Source organism: Osmerus eperlanus, chromosome 28 (genome assembly GCF_963692335.1).
Source record: "Osmerus eperlanus chromosome 28, fOsmEpe2.1, whole genome shotgun sequence".
Lineage (NCBI taxonomy): Eukaryota > Metazoa > Chordata > Actinopteri > Osmeriformes > Osmeridae > Osmerus > Osmerus eperlanus.
The window spans coordinates 1505263-1529992 of NC_085045.1; the positions used below are offsets into that span (position 1 = coordinate 1505263).

General features: G+C 51.4%; 4 protein-coding genes across 12 annotated transcripts; 1 reads left to right on the forward strand and 3 right to left on the reverse strand.

The window, feature by feature from the left end:
* Positions 1–23: 23 nt before the first annotated feature.
* LOC134014878 (kinesin-like protein KIF27) lies at positions 24–7085 on the reverse strand. Its single transcript, XM_062454056.1, has 15 exons — positions 6470–7085; positions 6159–6359; positions 5114–6042; positions 4837–4980; positions 4480–4653; positions 4252–4385; positions 3936–4048; positions 3520–3651; positions 3274–3359; positions 2831–3103; positions 2556–2732; positions 2278–2457; positions 1737–1940; positions 1254–1452; positions 24–907 (listed from the first exon to the last, which is right to left on the reverse strand). The coding sequence occupies exons 1-15, from the start codon at positions 6765–6767 to the stop codon at positions 522–524; spliced, it is 3630 nt and encodes a 1209-aa protein (XP_062310040.1). The 5' UTR covers positions 6768–7085; the 3' UTR covers positions 24–521.
* A 194-nt stretch (positions 7086–7279) lies between these two features.
* Positions 7280–9688, reverse strand: qng1 (Q-nucleotide N-glycosylase 1). Of its 2 annotated transcripts, none has more exons than XM_062454254.1 (5): positions 9582–9688; positions 8738–9085; positions 8194–8450; positions 7698–7893; positions 7280–7531 (listed from the first exon to the last, which is right to left on the reverse strand). In XM_062454254.1, coding segments are annotated over exons 1-5 (1032 nt in total). In that variant the 5' UTR covers positions 9583–9688; the 3' UTR covers positions 7280–7301. The 2 variants fall into 2 exon arrangements, with proteins under 2 accessions (XP_062310238.1, XP_062310239.1); XM_062454255.1 differs by lacking the exon at positions 9582–9688 and adding an exon at positions 9446–9547.
* A 317-nt stretch (positions 9689–10005) lies between these two features.
* Positions 10006–20942, reverse strand: hnrnpk (heterogeneous nuclear ribonucleoprotein K). 8 transcript variants are annotated; one of them, XM_062454243.1, is made up of 17 exons: positions 20815–20942; positions 19713–19782; positions 19460–19558; positions 19098–19195; positions 18577–18633; positions 17571–17614; positions 16068–16140; positions 15838–15951; positions 15560–15688; positions 15076–15404; positions 14775–14831; positions 13920–13962; positions 13030–13045; positions 12837–12869; positions 12617–12684; positions 11797–11966; positions 10006–11052 (listed from the first exon to the last, which is right to left on the reverse strand). In XM_062454243.1, the coding sequence occupies exons 3-17, from the start codon at positions 19515–19517 to the stop codon at positions 11022–11024; spliced, it is 1320 nt and encodes a 439-aa protein (XP_062310227.1). In that variant the 5' UTR covers positions 19518–19558; positions 19713–19782; positions 20815–20942; the 3' UTR covers positions 10006–11021. The 8 variants fall into 8 exon arrangements, with proteins under 8 accessions (XP_062310227.1, XP_062310229.1, XP_062310228.1 ...); XM_062454245.1 differs by having other exon boundaries at positions 15838–15945; positions 19460–19610; XM_062454244.1 differs by having other exon boundaries at positions 10006–10845; positions 13920–13959; positions 19460–19610.
* Positions 20372–24119, forward strand: rmi1 (RMI1, RecQ mediated genome instability 1, homolog (S. cerevisiae)). The gene is made up of 4 exons (XM_062454237.1): positions 20372–21106; positions 21460–21645; positions 21835–22378; positions 22572–24119. The coding sequence occupies exons 2-4, from the start codon at positions 21487–21489 to the stop codon at positions 23807–23809; spliced, it is 1941 nt and encodes a 646-aa protein (XP_062310221.1). The 5' UTR covers positions 20372–21106; positions 21460–21486; the 3' UTR covers positions 23810–24119.
* Positions 24120–24730: the final 611 nt, after the last annotated feature.

Sequence of the window (24730 nt, forward strand, 5' to 3'; positions counted from 1 at the left end):
CACGTTATGATAAACTGAAAAACAGTATGACTGCTGTTCAGGTTTATTACCATGTTATGACAAACGAGAAGATAATTTATTAATTATACAATATGAAACCAACAAAACAAACATCAACAAACAAACAGCATTAGCAAACACACAATTCACAATTTTGAGAGGTGAACCTAGTTCACAGATCAAAGTGCTTTTATATGAATCCTGATCCATTACATGAAGTGCCACAGTGTTCACTGTGCACCATAAGACCAACTCTCTCTTTCTTCCATCTTTCAGAAAGAAAATAAGTAAAATCCTCAAACTAGGAGGATAAATCATTGGAAAGAATTTCACCTCAAACCTTTCCACAGATCAGGAAGCACATTGACAAACATTTTTGTTTGTACAGTGAATGTAACAAGGACACACAGCATGCAGTCATCCTGTTCCCGTCGTACCAGAAGCTTCCTGTTATTGCTTACTCATGGTCAGTTAATCATCATGTCTGTTTTTGACTTCCTTTCCAGCCACTGATTGATTGATCAGTCTGTGTTTCTGGGCACTTCGATGGAGTCCTCCTGGAAGGAGCCATGGCTAGTAATGAGCCCCCTGGGGTTGGAGGTCATCAGGTTGCCCGGGGAGATCTGCCTCAGTTCTCTACGAGACAGGCGGACTGGTGTCAGCTCCACCTCCCCCGCCACACACTCACCCCCTTCTCCTCCTCCCTGACCCTCCCCCCTGCCCTGTGTGGGGGGTCGGGAGGAGGGGTGGAGGTGGGGGTGGGGGTGGAGGGAGTCATTGACCAGATCTCTGAGTTTCTTCTTGAGCTCTCGGCTGGTGCTCTTGTAGAAGAACAGGTCTCTCTCCACCTGCTGCAGCCTGGCCTGTGCTGCCTGCTCAGCCTCACCTGGACCCCCGCAGCCACCCTCTATACACACACACGCACACACACACACACACACACACGCACACACACACACACAGATGAAAACAAAGCAGCCGAGCAGGAACCAGAGTCCAATATAGTGAGACACTATAAAAAGACCAACATTTCCAGTTTTACTGCAACAGTGTTACAGTCAAGGCTCGCAACTAACTTTTGTCCTAGAAAAAAGTTTCTAAAGGTTTAAAAAAAGTTTGGGAAAAATATTTTTCTACAAAACGTTTCGAAAAGGAAAAAAAATATTTGAAAATATTTTCTAAAAAAAGTTTCAAACCCTCCCTGTCACCCCCCCTCCTCCTACATCCCCAGTCCCACCCCCCACCCATCTCACCCTGGATCTGCTGCAGCAGTATCTGGATGCTGTGCTGGTGCTCTCGGTGCTGCAGGGTGAGCCTGCGGTCGGCGTCCAGGGTGAGGCGCTGCAGTGCGGCCTCCATGCCCGCCAGTGCGGCCTGCTGCTCCTCCCCAACCAGACGCAGCTCCTCACAGCTCAGCTGCAGGCGTCGCTCGCTCTCCCGCAGACACACCACCTGACAGATGGCTGAGCGGTTAGGGAATCGGGCTACCAACCAATCAAAAGGTTGCCGGTTCGATTCCCGGCCATGCTAATGACATTGTGTCACTGGGCAAGGCACTTCACCCTACTTGCCTCGGGGACAATGGCCCTGTACTTAGTGTAAGTCGCTCTGGATAAGAGCGTCTGCTAAATGACTAAATGTAAATGTGTGTCGAGAGAGAGAGAGCAAGAGAACTTCTGTGTGTGTGTGTGAGAGACAAAGAGCACGATAGCGTGTGTGTGTGTGTGTGTCCTGACCTTGTTGAAGTATTTAACCAGCAATGCTGAAGCCTCTGGTTGCGACAGATCCCTCAGCTTCCTGATGACATCATGGTGGGCGGGGTCAGCGGGGGCGGGGCCTCCCAGCTGTGTGTGTCTCTCCTGGATGGAACGGTCCTTAAACTCCACCGCGGCGTCCAGCGCCTCCAACGCCTCCTCAAGCTGCAGCAGGGCATGCTCCTCCTACACACACACACACACACACACACACACACACACACCCCCCCCCCACACACACACACACCCCCCCCACACACACACACACACACCCCCCCCACACACACACACACACACACACACACACACCCTCCACACACACACACACAGACACACATAGACACATCCCCCCCACACACACCCCCACACCCCCACACACACACACACACACACACACACACACACACACACACACACACACACACACACACACACACACAGACACATCCCCTGTTCATGGAGCAGCAGTGAGAGGCATCAGTGATGTTGTGGCGGAGCCGGGTGCGGAGGCTCTGCCCCTCACCTGAGGGGAGAGCAGCCTGGCCTCCCTGAGCTGGCTGTCGAACGCCTCCCTCCTCTCCCTCAGCACGGCCCTCTCCCTGCGGAGCTCCTCCAGTGAGGCTCCACCCCGGCCTCCGCCCTCCAGCTCCTCCTCCACCACCACCAGCCGAGCAGACACCCTCAGCAGGTCCTGGCTCAGAGCCTGCGCGGGCGGGCGCACACACACACACAGACATGCTATAGATGAAAGCAAGTAAAACAGCCTAGACACATGCAGGTAGATGACACACACACACACACCTGACTGGAACGCAGTCTTTTCATCTCCAGCTGGCTCTTCTCCTGCAGACACGCCTCTCTGTGGAGCAACACTTCCTCTCTCCTCCATAGCTCCTCCTCCAGCTCCCGTAAGTCCCGCCTCCTCTGCAACGCTAGCTCCTCCTCCTGCTCCAGCCACGCCCTCCTCTCCTGCAGATCCTGAAGGGAAAAAAAAGAAGAGAGAACTCCACTAACACATCCATGGAAAAGAGAGCGAGATTCAAATCGCTGGTTGCAGTTCTTCGCAGTCACCGTACCTTTTCCACGACGCCATCGGAGATACCGTTTCCCTCGACTGTCTGAGGGGCGTGTCCTGTCTGAGGGGCGTGTCCTGTCTGAGGGGCGTGTCTTCCCTCCCCTCCGGCTCCCAGACGGAGCTGCAGCTGTTCTCTCTGCAGTGTCATCTGCTCCACGCTGCGCTGCAGCTCCGCACGGCTGCGCTGGCTCTGCACGGACAGACGCCCCAGCGCGCCCCCCCCACGCTGCCGTCCAGCCCCGCCCTCACGCCCCGCCCTGCACGCCTGCTGCCTCTGAGTACACACACAGGAAGTTTTAAAAGTATGGAGGTTGAGCGTAACAACTATGAACGGATGAATACAGCTCCACTGTGGTAGTAGTGGAGTGTCTCTGTGTGTGTGTGTGTGTGTGTGTGTGTGTGTGTGTGTGAGTCTGTGTGTGTGTGTGTGTGTATGAGACACACCTTGTCTCTAAGTTGAGCTGTGTCCTTCTGATGTTTGTCATTGGCAGTCTCTGTCTTCCCTGGGTCCACTGTCCTGAGAGACTCACCTGAAATACACACACATTTCACAATCTCTTATAAACGTAAAACACAGGACACACACACCACTACGACTTCTCTAATGTGTAGGGCCTCCAACACACCACTACAGGCTGCGTGTGTGTGTGTGTGTGTACCATTCATAAAATGAACAGGATGCTTCCATACCAGTTTTATCCAGTTCTCTAATGAGCTCCTCCTTCAAGCGAATGTTGACAGACAGCTCCTGGATCCGCCTCTGGGTGTGGCTATCTCGTAGCCCCGCCTCCCTGTGACTCTGTCCATCGTGGTCCTCAGCACCTGGACAGACAGGGTCACACAGCCCCCCCCCCTGACCATCAGAAAAGTCAACATGCACCCCAGCCTGGAAGACATTGCACAGCCAAGTCTGTGTTTCGTCATAGATTTGACAGATAATGACCCAGTTTCCCCAGACATGGTTTAAGCTTAACCCTAGATTTAAAACATTTCTCTTACTTTAGGACTAGGTTTAATCCATGTCTGGGAAACTGAGCCAGTGTGTTTTGAATACTTGTTTTAATTGATCAAATGTACTTTTTTGGACAGCGCCTGCTTGTTTGTACCTGCAGGGACACCTGTCAGCGGAGGTAGGTTGGGTCGTATCTCGAGGTTCTGGTGTGAACCCGGGTTCTGGGTCGTTCTCTGTTTGCTCGTCCAGGTGCGGTTCATCGAACGCCTGTTAGGGTCAGAGTCGGGTCGAACACTGAGGTTCTGTTTCCTAGAGTTGACCCAGACCAAACAAACCCACCTGACAGTCAGTCTGGGATCATCTGTCAGTCAGTCTCACCTGAATCATATCCCTCCCTCCTCCTGTCTCACCTGAATCTCTTCCCTCCCTCCTCTCCCTCCTCCTCCTCCTCTCCCTCCTCCTCCTCCTCTCCCCTCTGCTCCTCCAGGAGGTGCTGTGTGAGGACCTCATCCTGCTCCTCTATCTGGGCGAGGAGCAGAGCGCTGCGGGTCTTAAAGGCTGCCAGCACCCTCTCCAGGGAGTAGGCTGGAGGACTGGTGTGGATCTACACACACACACACACAGTTACACATGAACACACACACACAGAGGTACACACACACACACCACACAGAGGTAGAGATGTACAGGACCCCTACCTTCCGGGTGTTGCTGTGACCCTGGCTTAGGAGGGGCACACTGTGAGGCCTCTTGGGTGCTAAGCTCCCAGAATCCCCTGCTACCAGCGACACCCCCAACGTCGTGGTTCTGGAGGTCAGGAGGTCGCCACGGAGACGATCGATCAGAAGCTGTTGCTCCACCAGCCGGTCACTCTGTCAACGTACACACACACGTCATGCGTCTGTCAACACTCTCTCCCCTTCTCCTCTCGCCTCCTCTCTCCTCTCCCCTCTCACCTGGATGCGTCTGTGCTCCCTCTCCTCCTCACCTCTCCTCCTCACCTCTCCTCCTCCTCACCTCTCCTCCTCTCTCCTCCTCACCTCTCCTCCTCTCACCTGGATACGTCTGTGCTCCCTCTCCTCCTCCAGGGCCCGCAGCTGATTCTGTCTCTCCTGGAGGAGGCTCTGCACCTCCCTCCGCACCTCCCTCAGCTCCCCCTCCTTCTGCTCAAACACCGCCTCGTCTACGGCCAGCGCCTCCTGGGAGAGAGGGAAGGAGAGGGAGGGAGAGAGAGGAAGAGAGGGAGAGAGAGACAGAATTAAAACTCCCAGGAGCACATAGTCAGACTGAACAGGAGCAGCATGCTTGTCTGTAACAGGAAGTCTCCAGTACCTGACACTTCCTGAGCTCACGTCTGAGCTGCAGGATGGTGATGTGCTGGCCTTCACCCCTGCCCTCCCCGCTATCCTCACCCCTGCCCTCCCCCCTATCATCTCCCCAGGCCTCCCCAGCGGGCTGCTCCGATTGGCTGAGCTCCCTGTGTCTCTCCAGCCAATCCTGCAGACGCTTAAGCGCGTCATCGCTGTGGGCGGACCTTTGAAGCTCCTCCAACAGGAACGCAGCTTCCTGGGCCAAGCAGCGGAACTGTGACTCCTCCCCCTCCGTCCTCCTGGACTTCCTGTCTGGCTCTTCCTGGCTGGTATGTCTGGTTCTGGCCCTGTCCCTCAGGGCTTCTCTGAGCGTCTGGACCTCCTGCTCCAGCTCCCCCACGCGGGCCTCGCCCGGGTCCCACCCCGGACACGCCCCCCTGGCACCCGGCCGGTTCCGGACGTGCTGGGCCCGCGAGGCGAACTGCAGCACGCTCAGCGTCTCCGCCACGCTGTGGTGGGAGGGGCTCACGCACGCCACCATCAGCGTGTGGGCGGAGCCTCCCAGAGAGTCCCGGAGGAGCCGCGTGATCTTGGCGTCCCGGTAGGGGACGTGGTTGCCGCGGCGACCGGCGCCGGCGGACGCCAGGGCGCGGATGACGTTGCCGAGGGCCAGCAGGCCGGTGTTGATGTGGACTGATTCCTTGAGGCGCCGGCCCGTGCTGCCGGTGCGCCCGGCCCTCTCCGACCCCGCCAGGTCCACCAGGCGGAGCTTAGAGGAGAGCGTGTCGTCGCGGCGACGCTGGGTGAGCTGCAGGGTGAGGATGGCGTGCGAGCGGCTGGAGCGCTCGTTCATCTGGGTGGAGCCGGTGTGGCGCAGGGCGTTCCCCGCCTCCAGCACGCCCAGCAGCTCATCGGCCGAGGTCACCACCGTCTCTCTGGCGCCCACCACAACTGGAACACACACACACGTGCTCTGACTACCTACAAACACTCCGGTTCCTATGTCCATGACATTACCTCATAACAACACAACACACAAGGTTGTAGTAAAGTGTGTGTGACCTAACCTGTGTTTCCTCGGTCGTCTTCTCTGACGTGCAGCTCCTTATGTTCCGTGTGCAACTCCAGCAAGTCCCGCAGCTCCTCTCGGTACAGCTCCACGTACGACACCCGGACAGAGGCGTCCACCTCGCTCTTCTCACCCAGAAAAGCGAACAGATCGTGGGCAACACGAGTCACGATCCCCGCCTCCTCCTCCTGTACGGCGGCTGGACAGACCAAGACAAAGACAGAAGGAGTTCAAACATTGTAGACATCCTTCTTGTAATTACCAATGAATTGTACGGTTTATGACATACATACATACATACATACATACCGACATGCCCACCGCCAAGTGTATATGTCTTCCCGGAGCCTGTTTGGCCGTAGGCGAACACCGTAGCATTGAAGCCCTCAATCAGTTGTCCTAGCAGCGGCTTAACGCAGGACTCGTACACGTCGGCCTGCCGGGATGTTGGACCGAGAGCGTGGTCAAACGGGAACGTGCGGTCAGCGCCCAACATCACCTGGGCTGAGTCAGGAACAACGCGCACACACACCTGGTGGTTGAGAAGAACTTCTTTGGGCAGCAGCGGCCGGACCCGAACCGCAACCCGCACACACACCTCACCCATCACGACTGAAAAGTGTGCAGGCACGCAGGATACAAAACTGGAGCTTGTTAACTCGTATTACTACTTTCTTTCCCCAATAATGAAGTCATGTCCAGGCAGTTTACTAACGCGTGTCATGGTTTGTCCGGCAGGCTTATCTCAATCTCTCTCGTTTGTTTTTTGCCTTACACAACTTGTAAAATAAGTTAACATTAGTAAATGCAGTAAGGAACAACTACTGTATCGGCACTCGACAAGTTTCTACTTGTCAAAAGATCTTAAACTTTCGCAGTTATTCCAGTCAATTTCTCCCTGCTCCGTTTTGTTGTCTTTCTTCCGTTGCCTGGGAAACCGCCGTGCCGAGCTGTTGAGTCGAAGAGAGCAGCAGCTTTTGTGTCCAAGAAGAGCAAAAGGAATTGGCTATCACAACAGCGCCGCCTGGTGATGGACATAATACTGTTTTTACCTGATTACTAAACCAAACTAAACTGAATCAAATCCAAGAAATACTAACTGAAACACACGTTTTTATTTCCAACCAGTTTATTTATTTATTCAGTAGTATACACAGCGTGTGTGGTGTATCGGAATGTGAGCCATCTCTTGGTGGTGCTCCTTAGCGTACGGCCACAGGTAGAAGTCTATGACAGCAGAGTTGATGCTGCAGCTCTGTCCATCTCTCTGCTCCACCAGGCTGGCAAGGTGGGCCCTGATCCTTTCCACACACCTGATGGAACATCCACGGATCTCCACCTCTCTTCGGTCCCCTGAACACAGCAGCTCACCTGGGAACCAGAAGGACAGGAGCAAATAGTTTAACATACACACACACACACACACACATACAGTGAGATACTTAAGCGAAAGCATAAATGGTACACTATAAAGACACATACACAAACAGCAAGGTAAACTGCTATGGAAAAACAAAATGGACGCACAGACACACACCTTTCTTCAGGGTTTCCATCAAAGTGTCAGAGTAGCTTAGCGCTCCCAGGTAAACGAGGGCCTGAGGTACCCTGTAGTCTGCGAACATGGTGAGGTAGTCCAGGTTAGGGATATCCCCCTCCCCCCTCGCCTCCATGATGCCCCAGAAGTCGGCCACCAGGATCTGGGCTCGCTTGTAGAACGAGATCCTCAGGCCCTGCAGGAGGATGACCTTCTTCTCAACAACACATTTAAAACCAGGCTGAAAAGGACACTGGTGTGTGTGTGTGTGTGTGTGTGTGTGTGTGTGTGTGTGGGGGGGGGGTAACTATGGATAGCATGAAAGCCAAGTGATATGTTAAACGTTTTCCTCTCAACATTGTCTGAGGTACAGTGTGTGGTCTACTGTTGGGAAGACTACTGTCTTTCACCAGCAGAGGGAGCTCTGGGATCACTTCCTCCGAGTCAGTTTCGCAATCTGTGTCACCCTGTGTCAAAGTCCTAGTTTTTACTGCACCTCGTAAACGGCCTCGTCTCTGTACGAGGGCAGCCTGTCCACGATGAGCTCCACCATCTTGCGGGCGTCGCTCCCCGCCCGACCTATGAAGCTCCGGAAGCTTCCTCCGTGTTCCATCAGGACGCGTCCGCCCTCGGTCAGCACCCTGTGGCGCTCCCGTAGCATGGGCATGGGGCTGGCGTTGTCCGACCGCAGAACACGGCTCAAGTCCTCCACACTGATCTGGGAGAAGTAAGAGGGCTCGGTGATGGGTATACCTAGAGGCGGAGAGGGATGAAGAGGGCAGGTGATTGATAAGGACAGAAGTCTTAGCAACTGTAACCCAGGAAACAGGTCATTTTGTGATGTGTTCATTTGATTATCGGTTTAAACAGTAGGACTGAAAAAAGGGGCCTCAGGCCTAACTCTCTTTCATAGCTCCAGGGATGACCAACACATGTAGAACTTGTAGCAGATGGACTATACATGCACAGCCTGGACAGACAGAGGGGTCTATGAACTGCTTTGTGGTCAGAAGAGGCAGTTCTGGAGTGAGCAGTCTCACCCTCGTCCATCGCCCTGGTGATGGCAGCACACAGGGTCATGTACCCCCGGTAAGTAGTCCCTTTATGGGTGACCTCACATTGCTGCTCCTTCTGCTCTGGCCAGAAGGAGAAGTTCATGGTATCCACCACAAAGACCCAGTTGAGGGCTTGGTCGGAGGTAGGGGCAGGAGCCAGAGGGTTGGCTTTCTTCCAGGCGCTTGCTGTGAGCTCCTCGCTGTCTCTCAGGGCGTACAGCATCTCGGCCACCCGCCGCACTCCTTCCTCTTCCACCCGCACGTCCTTGCTGCTCTCTGCTACAAACTCGCCCGACTCCCTGGGAGGGAGAGGTGGCTGAAGCTTCGTTGCCACTGCGAAGACATCCAAGGGCCATGCCCCGAGTTTATGAAGCATCTTACAACGGGAGAGCGGTCACACCAGTCACACCTGAACCTAAATAAGCACCCTCCTTTTATTAAGCTAAATACGTTCCTGTTTTCATTCGGAGTCATGCATGCTGTTGTGGAAGACAAATAGTTTTTTAGCTATGAGACCGTTTGATTGGGTCGCATATTGCGATGCAGTCACACAGTTGGGAACTAACTAGCTAACCCCTCAATTCTCTCGATGATTCTGATGGTAGTGGAAACTACGGTCACACAACATATATGGTTTATGGGCACATTCTTAATGCTCCTTCAACTGTTGAAATCCTACGGGACATAACCTACTTCCAATTGACTTCAATTCACGTGTTGCTGCATACCAAATAAAAAATATATAGAACCTCCGGCCTGAATGTAATTCCTTTAAATACACTGTTTGGATTTAGGTTTGTCACTTAGATTTCAGGGTGAAAACACTTACTCAAAGTTTCTGATATAACACAACACGTCCGACTTCTCTTTAGCTGGCTACGTTACCATTAGCGGTAAATAAGATATATCCGGGTCTGACACTCTGAACCAATCAGAGCGTCTTATTGTCGGAGCGTTAGTTCCGTCATAGCATAAATGGGAAAAAAGCTGTCCGATTTATACCCATAAATAATGCCGTCCGATTTATACCAATAAATAATGCTATAAGTCTGAACTACGCGACACTAACACGGATAGGTATGATAAATAGCTGTGACACATTTAGATGTAAACACAGTAGACTTATATTTGAATGGCGCATAGTTGGCAGCAACCTTAGTTTGATCAGGTCCTAGCGCAACAGAAAGGTGTACCGAACACGATATAATACATTTAAACATTTTTATTTTCAAAATGTGAGTCGCGGGGTCTGGTAAAAAGTGACATCTTTATTCATGGGTTTACAATTGACAGTGAACTCAACTGCTGAGTATAGTCGGAAGCATGACAGGTAAAATGCACGAGCAGAACGTCAGCACTACACATGTCCATATAACAAGAGGACAATAGAAAGTTATCTTAACATTTTCAACGTCATATATTCGTTCATAAACAAAGAATTTATTTGACTAGATGCTGTAATTTCACAGATTTGTTTATTATAAATCCTCCTCCCCCCTCCCCCATCAATAAACTGAAAAACACGACGCAGGAGAACGATTTCCTACATTTATTTTTTAAAATCATAAAATGTTTCTTACAAGAAAAAAAAGCCTACATTCTGCACTTTCCACTGAATGGTGATGGTGGCGAGGGGGGGTGAGGCCGCATGTGGGTTTACTGATATACAGAGTGAGAACACACACACACACACTCAGAGGACTGGTTTATTCTACTGACACAAACACACACACGCGCGCACATACATACACACACTACAAAACAAACCCATTCAAAAAAAAACAACTAAAGGGTATGTTCATGTCTGCCAGGACAGAGCGCTCCAGATGTTTTAGCTCAGGTCAGTAAGATGGACTGAGAAGCAGAAAGCTACACAGGAAATGCTGCACATCTACATTTTTAAAAGTACAGGAATGTCGGACCTTTTCTCCCCCTTCATCTTCATACAAATAAAAAAATAAAATTCCCAAAAAGAAAAAATATCGGTAAACCCACAAACCAGGACAATAAGCTGGAGGGGGGGGGGATGAGCATTGAGGGAAGGAGGGGAAGGTCTCCTGGCTTAGAGGAACTGGCCAGAGTACTGCTTCACACTGGAATACAAGAGTAGAAAGAACACACACAAAAAAAAATAATAAAAAGAAAATTCACAGGAGTCAATGAAGATATATATAGCAGTATAAGGGTAGGGGGGGTGGGGGCATGACAGGGAAAGGGAGGGAGGGAAGGAGAGAGAGGAGGATGGGCTGCGTCGGTGGCAGGGGGGGAGTTAGTCCTGGTGTCCGAGCAGGTGCAGCGCACTGGGGGGAGGAAGGAGGGAAGGGAGGTAAGGGTTAGTAACCATGGCGATAACCACACAGAGGCGTTCTACAGCATCTAGGCATCGAGGAAGGAAACGGAGAGAGAGAGGGAAAACAAGAAAAAACTACAAACTGAACGCTCGACGGTTGCCGGGGGAGACAGAAGAGGAGGAGCCTGTGCCGTTTGGCAGACTGTGATTTGTTGTCATTTCATCTAACTAAAAACAACAAAATCACTAGTCTTCCAGACCGCAGCAGGCAGGGAAAAGCACCGGCTCCCTAGATCACACTGAAACGGCTCTGGACGTCGTCAAAACACCGACACCAATCAGGAGAGAATCTCTCCAAACATCCCCAAGAAGCTCTCTTTAAGTACTGACCTCTTGATGTTTACTACAGGGGGATCTTTAAAAAAAAATACTTGAGTGATTGGATTCTGAGCTTACAGCCATTTCATGTAACAGGAAGCTTTGTACTAGGTTCAGAGAGCAGGGGAGGAGAGGGTTAGTCAGGACAGAAGACAGGCAACAGAGGATCTACATAAGAGAGATGTTAAAAAGGGTATAGTAGAGGAACAATATACATATTCACTCACATCTACATATTTTCATATTTAAAAGTTGCAAGTCTATGACAAGGGGAAGGAAGGAGAAGAGAGATGGAGGGAGAAAGTGCAAGAGAAAAGAGAAGGAAAGACAGGAGAGGTGGGTAAGCTCACTCATAGGAGCTTGTTCCGGTACTTGCCTGTTCTGCAATAGGTACTGGGCGTTTTGGATCTGGTCCTGGGTTCCGCTGATGGTGATGATGCGGTCCTCGGAACCTTCCAGGGGCTCGTCGATCTTTATGGAGGCCCCGGACTCGTGACGGATCTGCTTGATGCGCTGGCCGCCCTTACCTATGATGGATCCTGCCAGCTAGGGGGCAGAGTCACAGAGTCACAGTCAGTCACACACATGAGGAGCGGGGCGGACATGTTATGGAGATGGAGGGGACTACAGAAGGTGGGAGTGTGTGTGTGTGAGAGCGCATGTGGGAGTGTGTGTGTGTGAGAGCGCATGTGGGAGTGTGTGAGAGCGCATGTGGGAGTGTGTGTGTGTGAGAGCGCATGTGGGTGGTGTGTGTGTGAGAGCGCATGTGGGAGTGTGTGTGTGTGAGAGCGCATGTGGGTGGTGTGTGTGAGAGCGCATGTGGGTGGTGTGTGTGTGAGAGCGCATGTGGGAGTGTGTGTGAGAGCGCATGTGGGTGGTGTGTGTGTGAGAGCGCATGTGGGTGGTGTGTGTGTGAGAGCGCATGTGGGAGTGTGTGTGAGAGCGCATGTGGGTGGTGTGTGTGTGAGAGCGCATGTGGGAGTGTGTGTGAGAGCGCATGTGGGTGGTGTGTGTGTGAGAGCGCATGTGGGTGGTGTGTGTGTGAGAGCGCATGTGGGAGTGTGTGTGTGTGAGAGCGCATGTGGGAGTGTGTGTGAGAGCGCATGTGGGTGGTGTGTTTGTCTCACAAGGGTACTCATAGGTTACGATGGGAGTGACAGAAGGATGTGCCGTTACTGTGTGTGTGTCAGACTCACATCTTTAGGGATTGTCACTTGTGTGGTGATGACTGGTCCACCCATATCATTATAGGACCCACGTCCACCTGCATGGCAGAGAGAAGAGATGGAGGGAGAGAAGAGATGGAGGGAAAGGGTGGAGAAACAGACATTTCAGAGAATGAGAGTGCTGACACATCACACATAAAGCATTTTATTAATTTTGTAATCACTAGCTGATTTGAATTCAGAGACTCACCTGACTGGTAAGAGTCCCATGAAGAGCTGTTGTCTGTTGGGACGAAAGGGAGGAGAAAAAAAAAGAAAAAAACACATAAATCAATAAAATAAATTAAAAAACAGCTCCTGCTTCAAAATAAAACTAACAAATTATTTCAGTGAACTGGTGAACAGCATGTACCAAGAAACAGAGAGAAACGGTCAGAACTCACCATATCCACCTCCACCCTGTAGAAACAGAAGGAGAGAGAGAGAGAGAGAGAGAGAGAGAGAGAGAGAGAGAGAGAGAGAGAGAGAGAGAGAGAGAGAGACATGGTTCACTCAGAGAATAAATACATTCCTGGAGGTCTTTGTAAACAGATGGATGCAGGCTGCCACTTGAAGACTGAAGGTCCAAAGGACACGTCCTCCATAAACCCCAATGTTCTCTTCTAGACTCCTCCTCCCTCTCTCCCCTCCTCCTCCTCCTCTCCTCATCCAACCTCTCTCCCCTCCTCCTCTTCCTCCATCGCTTTCACCTGCTATTCAGCTGCTCCTCAGTCACCAGGGCAACAGGCAATTCAAAAACCTGTTGCCGAGCAACCGAGGGCAGTATCTTGCCAGCTCGCGGAGAGCACGCCCGTCTGTCAACAAAGCGTTATTATCGTCACCTGGCAACCGCCACCGAGCCCCACCCCCGGCAACTGGGATAAAAAAGGATGACCGTGAAAATCAACCGGCAGGGAGGAGGGGGCAGGGGTTTGTATTTTGTCATCTCAAATACGTCGAGGACGCGTGTCCAACAGCCAAGATGTAGACATTCAAAGACGTGGCACTGAGATGATTGGTCAACCAGGACGGGGGGGTAAGAGGTACGTACATGCAAGTCGGAGGAGGTTAGCGTGGCGCTAAGTAACCATGCAGGGATACTGGTTTGTGGTAAGCTACGGTCCTGTTTTAACTGTTATTACCACAATCATGACCATTATGGTCCTGGTTTCTAGAGTCATTACCACAATCATGACCATTGTCTGACAGCTCCCTAGTGTGTGTCAGTGACTGTGCTGTCAGCCAATCGGATGCCAGGAGCAGCCCAGCGTGCGCTTATTCAAGGGTCACTAACCATGTTATCGCCATAGCGATCTGGTCTGCCTCTTCTGTCACTGCTGGAGAGGGGGGGGAGAAGAGAGAGAGAGGGGGGGGGAGAAGAGAGAGAGGGGGGGGAGAAGAGAGAGGGGGGGAGAAGAGAGAGAGAGGGGGGGGGAAGAGAGAGAGAGGGGGGGGAGAAGAGAGAGAGGGGGGGGGAAGAGAGAGAGAGAGAGAGGGGGGGGGAAGAGAGAGAGAGGGAGAGGGGGGGAGAAGAGAGAGAGGGGGGGGAGAAGAGAGAGAGGGGGGGAGAAGAGAGAGAGGGGGGGAGAAGAGAGAGAGAGAGGGGGGAGAAGAGAGAGAGAGGGGGGGAGAAGAGAGAGAGAGAGGGGGGAGAAGAGAGAGAGAGGGGGGGGGGGAAGAGAGAGAGAGAGGGGGGGGAGAAGAGAGAGAGAGAGAGGGGGGGGAGAAGAGAGAGAGAGAGAGGGGGGGGAGAAGAGAGAGAGGGGGGGGAGAAGAGAGAGAGAGAGGGGAGGAGAGAGAGAGAGAGAGGGGAGGAGAGAGAGAGAGGGGAGGAGAGAGAGAACGGGAGAAGAAGAAAACAGATTGATTATTCAAGAAACTGCTCGGTTCTAATGGCAGCATTTATCTGTGAACAACCCAACACACTAGTCGGTCAGTCATATAGTGAAGACATCCACACTGATGGAATGTTGTAGACGCACCAACCAGTGCCCAGGCTGATTGCCTGGGGTTGGATTAGGACAGGATCTAAAACTGGGTTAGGACCAGGATCGTAGGGTAGGGGTGAGTGGGGGGGGCAGCTCAGGGCAAGCGGCGGGGGCTGTCGCAGGGTACGGGGCAATTCCGGGGCAGAACAGAAGAGACTTACCTTGACCTGTCATCTGAGCTGCCTCTGTAGGAGTCATAGGACGAGAAACGATCGTCTCTGTGGACAAGATGGAGATGGTACACAAACATGAACAATGAGGCGTACACACACACACACACAGTACACAAGCAAAGTGACGCTATGCGAAGCAAAGACTCCTCATAGCGTCCTCCAACAACACACTTCCCTCATGCAAATCCAGAGAGAGCAGGAAGTGACAAAGCAAGCCATGAGGATGAAGCACGACCAGGAGGAAGCAGGAAGAGAGCTGTGGAGGCACAGGACACCCAGAGAGTCTTACCCTCTGAGCGGGGGCCCAAGGGGCATGTTACGTCCCCGGCCTCCTCCCCTGCCCCCCCTGCCTGGGTGGGGTGGCGGGGGGCCCCGACGGGGGCTCATCTCCTCATAGTCCCTACGGGAGGGGGGCATGGGCCCACGGCCCCCCCGGCTGGCAGGCATCCGGTCGAAGCCGCCCGCTCCGCCCCTGCCCCCCCGCATGGGGAACCCACCGCCCCCCATAGGCCGGCGCGCGCCCCCCCTCTCCTCGAACATCATGGTGAAGCCGCCGTAGTCGTAGGTCTCGTCGTAGAAGTTGGGGTCGTAAGGCTGGGCGCGACCTTTGATGGGAGCCTGGAGAGAGGTGGGAGGAAAGCATGAAGTGAGAGAGAAAGAAAGATGGAGAAAGAGAGATAGATGGAGAAAGAGAGAAAGATGGAGAAAGAGAGAGGCTGGTCTGACCCGCTCCTGAAGCTCCGCCCCCAGCAGGGTGGAGGAGAGACACCCACCTCAGCGATGAGCTCCAGCATGATCTTAATGCACTCCACCACCCTCTCAGACTTGCCGCTGACCAGCACCACACGGTCGGTGGACTGGGGGCAACACTCCTGGAAGAGCTTGATGCTTGTCTGGGTGTTCTGGGAGAGAAACACAGGGCAGACAGTCACACCACCACCACAAAGAAACATGGAGAAGAAAAAATAAATAATGGAATATTTTTTTCCACCAGTTTGTTTTTGATAGACATAGAATGTTCTATAAGCAGGTGATGTGTGTGCGTGTGTACCTCACGGAGCTCTTTGATCTTGGCTCCCTTCACTCCGATGATGCTTCCTGCCAGACTCTGGTGTATGAGCAGACGGAGCTCACAGTCAAAGTCCATCCCATTGTACTGCTGGTACTGGGAGGGAACCAATGAGGGCGCATGGTTAGGGACAGCTGACAAACGCTGAGCCAATCACAGCAGAGGATATGTCAAGAACAACAAGCAGGGACCAATCAGAGAGTGGATCTGACCTCCTCTAGGGTTGGGATGATCTTCAGCAGGATCTCTCCCACCGTCTCGATATCCGCACTGATGCTCAGGATGCTGCGCACCCGTCCAATCACAACGCAAGGAATCGTCGCAAGGACCAATCAAAATGGTGCCAAGAGAGAGGGGAGAGACAAGCGTATTTTAGAACAGTGACGGAGCTATAGCATTCGACTCCCTCAACTCCCTTCCCTCCAAATTCAATGCCCACAGAAAGCGCTAGAAGCTTCAACTCAGAACCAGTCAAATGGGTTACACAGATGACTTCTCCTAACCTCACTTGGGAGGAGTTAGGAGAACCAAACTCCTTTCACCCCCCCAAAAAACAGTTCTTTTATACCAGTTCCAAACCAAAACGACAACATGGGAAAGTAAGAGGCAGTTTTGGAAACACCCGTTCAAAATTATTATAAAATAAACTGTGTCTGAAGAATTAATAGGCGACAAAATCAAAAATAAAAGTATCCAACCAAAACAACAACAACAGAACCCAAAGAAAGAGAGTGGGTGGTGGTGTGACCACAAGGGGGAGGAGGGGGGAGAGGGGGGAGGAGAGGAGGGGGGAGCTGGCGGTCTGAAGCACAGAGGGTGCCAGACTCAAGCTGTCTAACCAACTGCGGCACAGCAGACACATGGAGGAGGAGGATGATGACACAGAACAGGGTGACAGTGTCAAAGCCTAGCAGGAAGATGAAAACAAGGGGACGGGTGAAAGATGGAGGAAGATGGAGGGAGGGATGAAGACAGGGTTGGGAGGGGTTCTGCAGAGCCAGGGGCCAACTCTGCAGCTGCTGGAGGGGGTGGTCGGGGGAGGGGGGGGGCAGAGGGCAAGAAGACATGAGGTGAGAGAGAGTGATCCCTCCCTCCCAGGTGAGATGAGCGAGCGAGAGGAGAAAGACGGGACAACATTTGAGCTCTCACTGCTCTGGCACAGAGGAGGAGGAGCAGGAGGAGCAGGTGTGCTGAATTAGGAGTCTGACTGTACACACTAGCAGTGGACCAACAGGGAAGGGCCAACTACACAGACTATGGGGCCATCACCAGACAGGAGGAGAGCAGGGGGGGGGAGACTAAGAGACCAGTACACTGACTGACGGAGAGGAAGGGGGGAGGTTGGCGGGGGAGAACGAGGGTGGGATGAGAAGTGTGGAAGGGAGAGAGAGAGAGAGAGAGAGAGGCTGTCACTGAAATAAAACACAGACATATTAAAATACTGGCATTGGAACAAAGGCAGACTACATAGGTCTAACGGTAACACTGAGGTCGTATAACCTTGGCTGAATTCAAAATGGAGGCAATGGAGGTTTAACATGGTGTTACAAGACATATCAAAGAGGCAGTTTCGGACATTGATATTGTCACTAGAGACCAAAAGGCAGGTTGAAATACTGTGACTTGAACAAAGGCAGGATTGTTTATTCATTTCAAATTAAATTTTGTTTATTTCCTGTAGTCAGGCAGTGAGAGGGAGGAGCTTAGGGACATACCGCTCAGGCCCACTGCTGTCTGGGACTGACACACTGGCATTGAACTGCATGGGCCGTGGGCGTGGCATGGGCAGGGGCCAGGGCCATTCGAGCACACAGATGTCAATCAAGTAAGGCGCCCATTTAGGGACAGGGCACGATTATGGGCGGGGCCAACCAGGGTGTCAGGTGGGCGGGCGCAGGAGGGGCGATCCAGAACATGGGCAACAGAGGAGGAGGAAGTGGGCAAAAATAAACAAAATAAAAAACAGGAGAGGGAAGAGGGAGGGGAGGGGGGGGAAGAGGAATACATTATAATACAGGCTATACTGGTATGTCATTGTGATTTAATTCTCTCAAAGCAGAGGTGGAGAGATTGAAGAGAAAAGAGGTGAGGGAGACAGGTGGAGAGGACAGTACAGGGAGGAGAGAGCGAGAGAAAGGAGAGAGAGAGAGAAGGAAAGAGAGAGACAGAGAGAGAGAAGGAAAGAGAGAGAGAAGGAAAGAGAGAGAGAGAGGTAATTACATTAAATGAGTTGGCCAGGTGGCTAATATACAAACATTTCCTACAAAATCAGTCTACTAGCATTGGCACAACAGACGGCCATGCCTTACTTGTAAGGACCCAGTCAAGAATCAATCATGCCTGGTAGCTATAAACGACAGTACTCATTATACAGGAGGAAATGGATTCACAAAGGGCATGTGCTTAGGCCCAGGTGGTTCTGAATGACTAGCAGAGTTAACTGTCTGGATGATGATGGTGCTCTCTGGTAACACCCACAGAAAGGGATCGTACAGGAGCAGGAGAATATTCCTACATTTCACAACATTTACAGGACTGTGGGTGCGCTCAGAAATCCTTTAAAATGGACCTCCACATCCTATCTTGACTGTAGCAGTTAAGAGAAGACCCCACCCTCCCATGACCCCACCATCCCATGAAAATGGGGGAGGGAAGGAAATAACTACCCCACCCCACGATGAGGGGGGGAGGGAGGGAAGGAAGGATAAAGTATGTACTCACGTCTGTGCGCAGGGCTTTAATGTTTTTGCCACCTTTCCCGATCACAGCACCTGCATTCTGCACGGAGTAGAGAGAGAGGGAGAGAGAGAGAGAGAGAATGTCCAACTGCCTGGAAATGTTTGCTTAACTCAATACACCAAACGGCAGTAAATTGACTGGTGTGTCGTCCCATGCTACACTCAAGCAAGAATGTGTGAATAAGACTTGAAAGAAAAAAAAGAGCTTATCAGATAACATTAATAGAATTTCCAATAATGTACGGAATAAGACTATGATACTGCACCAAAGGCTCAAGGTTTGTCTCTGTGGACTACTGCAAGTCATTCAAATAAAAACCGCTATATAAAAAAAAAATATTTACAGACAAATTATTTACGACCAATCCTGGACGTGCGTAGCTACGCACATCAACGAAAAACCGAACAGGCTTTCAGACGTGTGCTAAGGTAAGTCTGAGGGCACGGCCGAGGTGTTCGGCAGGCTGCGTGTTGGTGGAGTGTGAGGAGAACAGAGGGACTGACTTTGCTCTGCAGGAGAACGCGGAGCTCCACCATCTCGTCCGAGTTTCTGGAACGCTTGAACGCTTGCTCCTCATCCACGTCCTCCGCCGGACGCTTACCTGACACAGGTAAACCCCCCACATGAATACACAACGTTTGTCCAGGAGTCTCGGTTTGTTTTCTCCTCAAATAATTCAAAACTCCAAACATCAGAACTAAAGGCAGACATTTCTCACACACACACACAAAACACAGAAAATCTGCCGTCATCTTATCACAAAACATTGACTGATGCATGTTACAGTACGTTTACATGCATTACAATTGACATCCACTGTGTGTTCTTATATATAAACAACGCATTCACAGTTTTCACAATTTACCGTTGGTCTCTGTATTGCTGAAAGACGTATCTTCTTGTTGCTCAATTTCTGTCTCCATTGTCGGCTGACAGCGGGTAAAGTAGGGCGGGCACCTCGGTCCTGGGAGAAGGTAACGGCGGGGAGAGAACAGCGGGAGCTTCGGTCAGTCGGTCTGTGGATTGACATTGTCGACAAATGAAATGTCACCGTTATTGTAAATGCGACTACGACACAAACTGTGGAGAACCCGACTGACCAGAGAAGCAACACGTACCGATATTTATTGTGAAGAGATGGGCGTGTTATGGGCGGAACTATTCAAGTATCAGAGAACGGCTGCAAACCTACCAAGGAAACATAATGATGGTTAGAGTCATGAACACGTTAGAATCCGTTGTAATAGACAGAGATGGCTACTAAATTAGTATTTAATTTGCACGACAGAGTATGCAATTCCAACAATCTATTCGACCGTGATTGATACGAGCGTCACCGAGAGAGTACTGAGAGATGTGCAACGTCGACTGTGTATATTTCAGGCTCTCGCAAATAAATTCGACAAGACATGATCAATTAAATTCATTTGAGTCGATACGTCAGTCATCTGAGTGAAAAAATAATTTAAGAAAAAAATTAGCTAGTTAACTAGCTAGAACATAGCCTTTAAGCGAGACACCAGTTAGTATGACTACAATAACATGGGTACGATGTTTGAAGCTACGGGTTTACTACTACAGTAACTAGATAGCACTAATATGCTGGCTGTGCAACCTCGAAATACCATGTTTCCATATAAATCAAGTTGTTTCAAAATAACTTGTTTTATTTTATTAAATAATAATTTTGAATCACGTGATTGTGTAAAATAAACGAGATAGTCCTAATCAATCCGCGTGATATCGTATTGTTGAATAGTCTAACGCTGGTTAGCTAGCTGCTACCAAGCTAGCTTGCTAGAACCACGATAGCAACCACACGACAATCACGTCCGTACGCAGCCAAGTACAGACGAATATAGCTACGCTTGGACAATTATATTGATATCATTATGATATATACTGATAAATACCTTGCGCTTTGAAGTTAATTAACATTTATCATCGTATTTCAATCGTAATAATCGGGTTAGTTAAAGGAGCGCTAACATTGCTAACAACTGGCTACTGCTAGCTAGCTAACGTCGTTAGCGAACATGAATGTAACCGGATGTAGCAAGCTAGCAGAACAGTTGATTGCACACAACAAAATGACATTCTGTGGCACTTTATAAACACGTGTAAGTATTTCGCTCATACCATAGCCTTAGCCTGTAATTGAGTGTAGCTAAAATGCTTTCCTCTTTGCACAATCAAAAACTAAACCTCTTCGAAACAGACCTGAAATGGCTACACCTCGCAGCTGGACTCCCCCTTCTTTTTTCAGTCTCACAATAAGAAGAACGCAAAGACCAGAGATGCTGGCGCCGCTGAAAAGCACATCGGCTTTGATTGGTGGATGAAGACGCCAGATAACCTATCAAGCACAAACATTGGTCAATTCATCAGTCAATCACAGCAACACAAGCAGGTCCCAATATTGTTGATCTTCCGTAACTCCAAGCAAGGTAGTTTGACCGAATTGTAGCACCCCGTCTCACTCAACTCCCAGAAACACACTATCACATCACATGTAAGTAACTCACAACATGCATATTTCGGAGCATGTATGTGCTTATGATTTCACTGTATCTGGAACAAGCAAAATAACGTTTTTGCTGTTGTTTTTTTGGCAAATTAAATTAGTGGGAATGGATAGCCAGTGCCATCCTCCCCAACGAACAGCTTTGGCGCCTTATCTAGCTAGCTACTGTATTCCAGTGTGTCTACACACCCAGCAAGTTACCAACGTAAAATTATTATTATTAATAATTTGTAGTTGTGTTATATTATCCTGCATTCCATTATTCTATTCTGACATCCCCCGGGAAAAATAAATACTCATATACAGTAAATATTAAAACGTTTAAAATCATCACCTCATAGGTGACGGTCTTCAGCCGAGCCCTAGTGATGCGACCCCCGGCCCAAGGAGCGGTCCAGGCGGCCCAGACCTGGCTCAAGTCCTCCTGGCAGGTTCAGGTACCCTTCACCTGGCTAGAAGCCTGTGTGGAGTGGCTGCAGGAGGAAGGAGGCGGGCAACGAGTGTCCCAGCACCAGCTTAACCAACAGGTGATGGAAGACCCTGCCTCGTTTCAAACACATACTGGTGGCAGTTTCCTTTTGCAAATACTTCAGAAGCTGAATTAAGGTTTTGTTTACACCATCCCCTCTCCAAAAAAAACCCTCGCCATTTCTATATATCAAGCCAAGCTTAAATGAATTTCTTTCAGGCCTACGTTTATGATTCTGTCGCTTTAGGTGTTGGATCAGTGGCTGCTGACTGACCTGCGGGACTTGGCCCACCCAGTGCTGCCCGAGGGACTGTCCCGGGCCCAGAACACGGAGCTCAGGGGCAGCTTCTGTGTCCAGGCAGACTCCCTGCTGGATGTCAGCCAGCCCGCATACACCCAACTCCAGCGCGCAAAGGGCACCGACTGCACAAACGAGGGCGTGTCGGCCGTTACCCAGATCACCCAGCGTCCCTGGGAGGCCAAACCCACTCGCATGCTCTACCTGCAGATCACTGACGGTGTGCAGAGCCTGGAGGCCATGGAGTATCAGCCCATCCCTGCACTCGGCGCCCTCCTCAGGCCTGGGGTGAAACTGCAGCTGCACGGCCAGATGGTGTGCAGGCTTGGGGTGCTGCTCCTGGGCCCGGGGAATGTGACGGTGCTGGGGGGGGAGGTGGAGGAGCTGGCGGAGAGGAACAGCCTGGCCAGGGTTCTGTGCAGGGCCCTGGGGCAGCCAGAGGAGGAGCCTCCTCAAAGGGGCGCCGGCGAGCAGGAGAACCACCCACTTGCAGGTAAACAACTTTTCAGTGGCTCATTGAGTTCACACCTGCTAGGGTGCAATTTCCATAAAACAAAACACAAACCATATGTACATGTGAAAACAGAATATACTGTGTATATATAGGTATACAGTATATATATCTACAGCATGCTCTCAATTTCTGTACATATTAATTACTGGTTTTCTAAATGGTGGTTTGGCAGGAAACCAACAGGAGCCAGAGGTTGATGAGATGGATGACCAGGAACTTCTGGCTAGCTTGGATGCCCAGGAAGAGAGGGGGGAACAGCAGGCCGGCTGGAGGAACCAGGAGGAGAGGGGGGCAGAGTGGAGACAGCAGCCCAGCCTGGAGAGCGGGTATGGGACACACAGTGATGCCTCCTCCAGGAGCGCGTCGGTCGTGAGCCAGTCCTCGAACCAGGCCTCGATCCCCTACGGAAGGCCATCCTTCCAGAGTCATCGCTCCGAGAGCCAGGCTGACTCGGCCGTAGGAAGTCACCCCTCTCGCGCCCCCGACTGGGTGGACGATCACCCGGACGAGGACTTTGATGATATTCCTCTGGAAGAGCTTGACTTCCAGGACAGCCCCGCCAGACCCACTCCGCCAGCCGGCACAAACCCCAGAACAAGCTCTATCGCTGGGCATGCCCGGGGGTCCGGATCTGGTTCTCCTGGTGTGAGAAACGACGAACATTTAGAATCCTTCAACGAGTCCACTGACTTCCTGGACGAGAGGGATGACTTCATGGATGAGGACTTGGACTCCCTGTTCCCTCCAGAACCAGAACACCCCAGAGAAGACCTTACACTAGAAGGCACCAGAACCCCCCAGACATCAAGCCTTACACCCCAGGCATCTGGTCCTGGACCCCAGACCTCCAGACCACCAGAGCTGGGGGGGGACTGGATCAATCCACAACCAACAGCCCTAGACTCCATAACGGCGAATCCTGAACATGTGGAACAAACAGACCCAGAAGGTGAAGGTCATGTGACTCTAGACTCCCCTCCGTTCACCTACCTGTGCCTCCTGGAGGGCGAGGGGTCCGGGGACGCTGCGTCCTCCGTGCCTGCTAGGGAGGTACGGGTGAAGGCTTTCATCGTGACCCTCCTGGGGAACCTCCAGGCCAAGAGCGGGGAGTGGCGGGTCGGAGCCTCCATCTCGGACGGGTCGGCCTACCTGGACGTGGAGCTGTCGGACCGGGTTGTGACGGGCTTGCTGGGGTTCTCCGTGGCCCAGAAGGCGGCACTGAAGCGCGACCCGGTCCGCAGGGTGGAGTTAGCGGCGGGGATGAAGGCCTGTCAGGAGGGGCTGGTGGACATGTGCTGCATCATGACCCTGGCGTTCAGCGCCGGAGGGGGCAGGCCTGTGGTGACGCGGACTGATGATGTCACAGACGGGGACTGTCGCGTCCTGGAGCGGAGGGTGAGGGGAGTGTAGGAAGGGAGGAGGGGGAGTGCTGAGATACCAGGGGAGGAGCTCGGGGCTAAAGATGCGTGAGGATAGAAGGAAAGAGAAAAAGGAAAGGAGGGAGCAGAGTGAACAAGAAATAATTTTACCCTTGTTGTCGTGTCATGTGCTAGTTAAAAAGTGAGAGATGGTACAAGCATTGTTTTTAATAAAGTTTGATTAAAATGTTTAGTTTTACTGCTATTATCTTTCGTATATGATACTAGGATATATTATCTTTCAATGAATTAAGTACATATTTGAATATATTTTTTTTAAATAAAGGTTTGTTAAAATGTTACCTGCTGTCCTCTGAAACCGTAAATGTACAACATTTCGTGGTCACAGTGACACTACCGTCCGGTAATGGAGACTGATAGATTTGACGTTGCTCTGTCTCCTCACACTAGGGATGTGTTTACATCACAGGATATCAGGCTGTGTGTTTTCATTGCTCCTGTTATCAGCTGCCGAGGGGTGTTGCTGAGATGATGGGAGTCGGGAACAAATGAATATCCTAAGAGCAGGAGCGGTCCTGTTTCTCTGTCCTCTGTGAACAGCAGGTGCCACCCTATACCACACTCCTCCTGTGCCCCCCCCCTGTGAAGCTTCATTGTGATGCTGCTGTGTGCACATGCATCCCCATCCACGGTCTTCCCTTGTTAGGGCCTAATCAGGTTCAACAGCTAAATGAGGGACCAGTGTTGCATGTCATTAGCCTGTTACGCTGTAATGAGGCAGTCGGCTGTGGAGAGGCTGTATCCTGGACCAGTGAGAGCCCATAGGCCTGGTGAATTAGTCTGGAGGAGGGGGGGGGGGGGTCACCTGGTTTAGAGATGGGAAAAGGAGAGGGTGAAAGGAGATATGTGGGAGGGGGGAAGGAGAGATGGGGAAGGGTGTAGGGAATACGTA

What these genes read in the sequence shown, in the direction of transcription:
- LOC134014878 (XM_062454056.1), bottom strand. Translation starts at nt 6,767, where the DNA reads ATGGGTGAGGTGTGTGTGCGGGTTGCGGTTCGGGTCCGGCCGCTGCTG. An exon ending in GTGAGCTCAGGAAGTGTCAG is followed by an intron (nt 4,981 to 5,113) that starts GTACTGGAGACT and finishes CCTCTCTCCCAG; the next exon opens with GAGGCGCTGGCCGTAGACGA. An exon ending in CTCCTGGAGGAGCAGAGGGG is followed by an intron (nt 4,049 to 4,251) that starts AGAGGAGGAGGA and finishes TGACCCTAACAG; the next exon opens with GCGTTCGATGAACCGCACCT.
- qng1 (XM_062454254.1), bottom strand. An exon ending in CACCAGGGCGATGGACGAGG is followed by an intron (nt 8,451 to 8,737) that starts GTGAGACTGCTC and finishes CTCCGCCTCTAG; the next exon opens with GTATACCCATCACCGAGCCC. An exon ending in GAGACGAGGCCGTTTACGAG is followed by an intron (nt 7,894 to 8,193) that starts GTGCAGTAAAAA and finishes ATCCTCCTGCAG; the next exon opens with GGCCTGAGGATCTCGTTCTA.
- hnrnpk (XM_062454243.1), bottom strand. Translation starts at nt 19,517, where the DNA reads ATGGAGACAGAAATTGAGCAACAAGAAGATACGTCTTTCAGCAATACA. An exon ending in CAGCAATACAGAGACCAACG is followed by an intron (nt 19,196 to 19,459) that starts GTAAATTGTGAA and finishes TACCTGTGTCAG; the next exon opens with GTAAGCGTCCGGCGGAGGAC. An exon ending in TTAAAGCCCTGCGCACAGAC is followed by an intron (nt 17,615 to 18,576) that starts GTGAGTACATAC and finishes CGGCCCATGCAG; the next exon opens with TTCAATGCCAGTGTGTCAGT.
- rmi1 (XM_062454237.1), top strand. Translation starts at nt 21,487, where the DNA reads ATGCGACCCCCGGCCCAAGGAGCGGTCCAGGCGGCCCAGACCTGGCTC. An exon ending in AGCACCAGCTTAACCAACAG is followed by an intron (nt 21,646 to 21,834) that starts GTGATGGAAGAC and finishes CTGTCGCTTTAG; the next exon opens with GTGTTGGATCAGTGGCTGCT. An exon ending in GGAGAACCACCCACTTGCAG is followed by an intron (nt 22,379 to 22,571) that starts GTAAACAACTTT and finishes GTGGTTTGGCAG; the next exon opens with GAAACCAACAGGAGCCAGAG.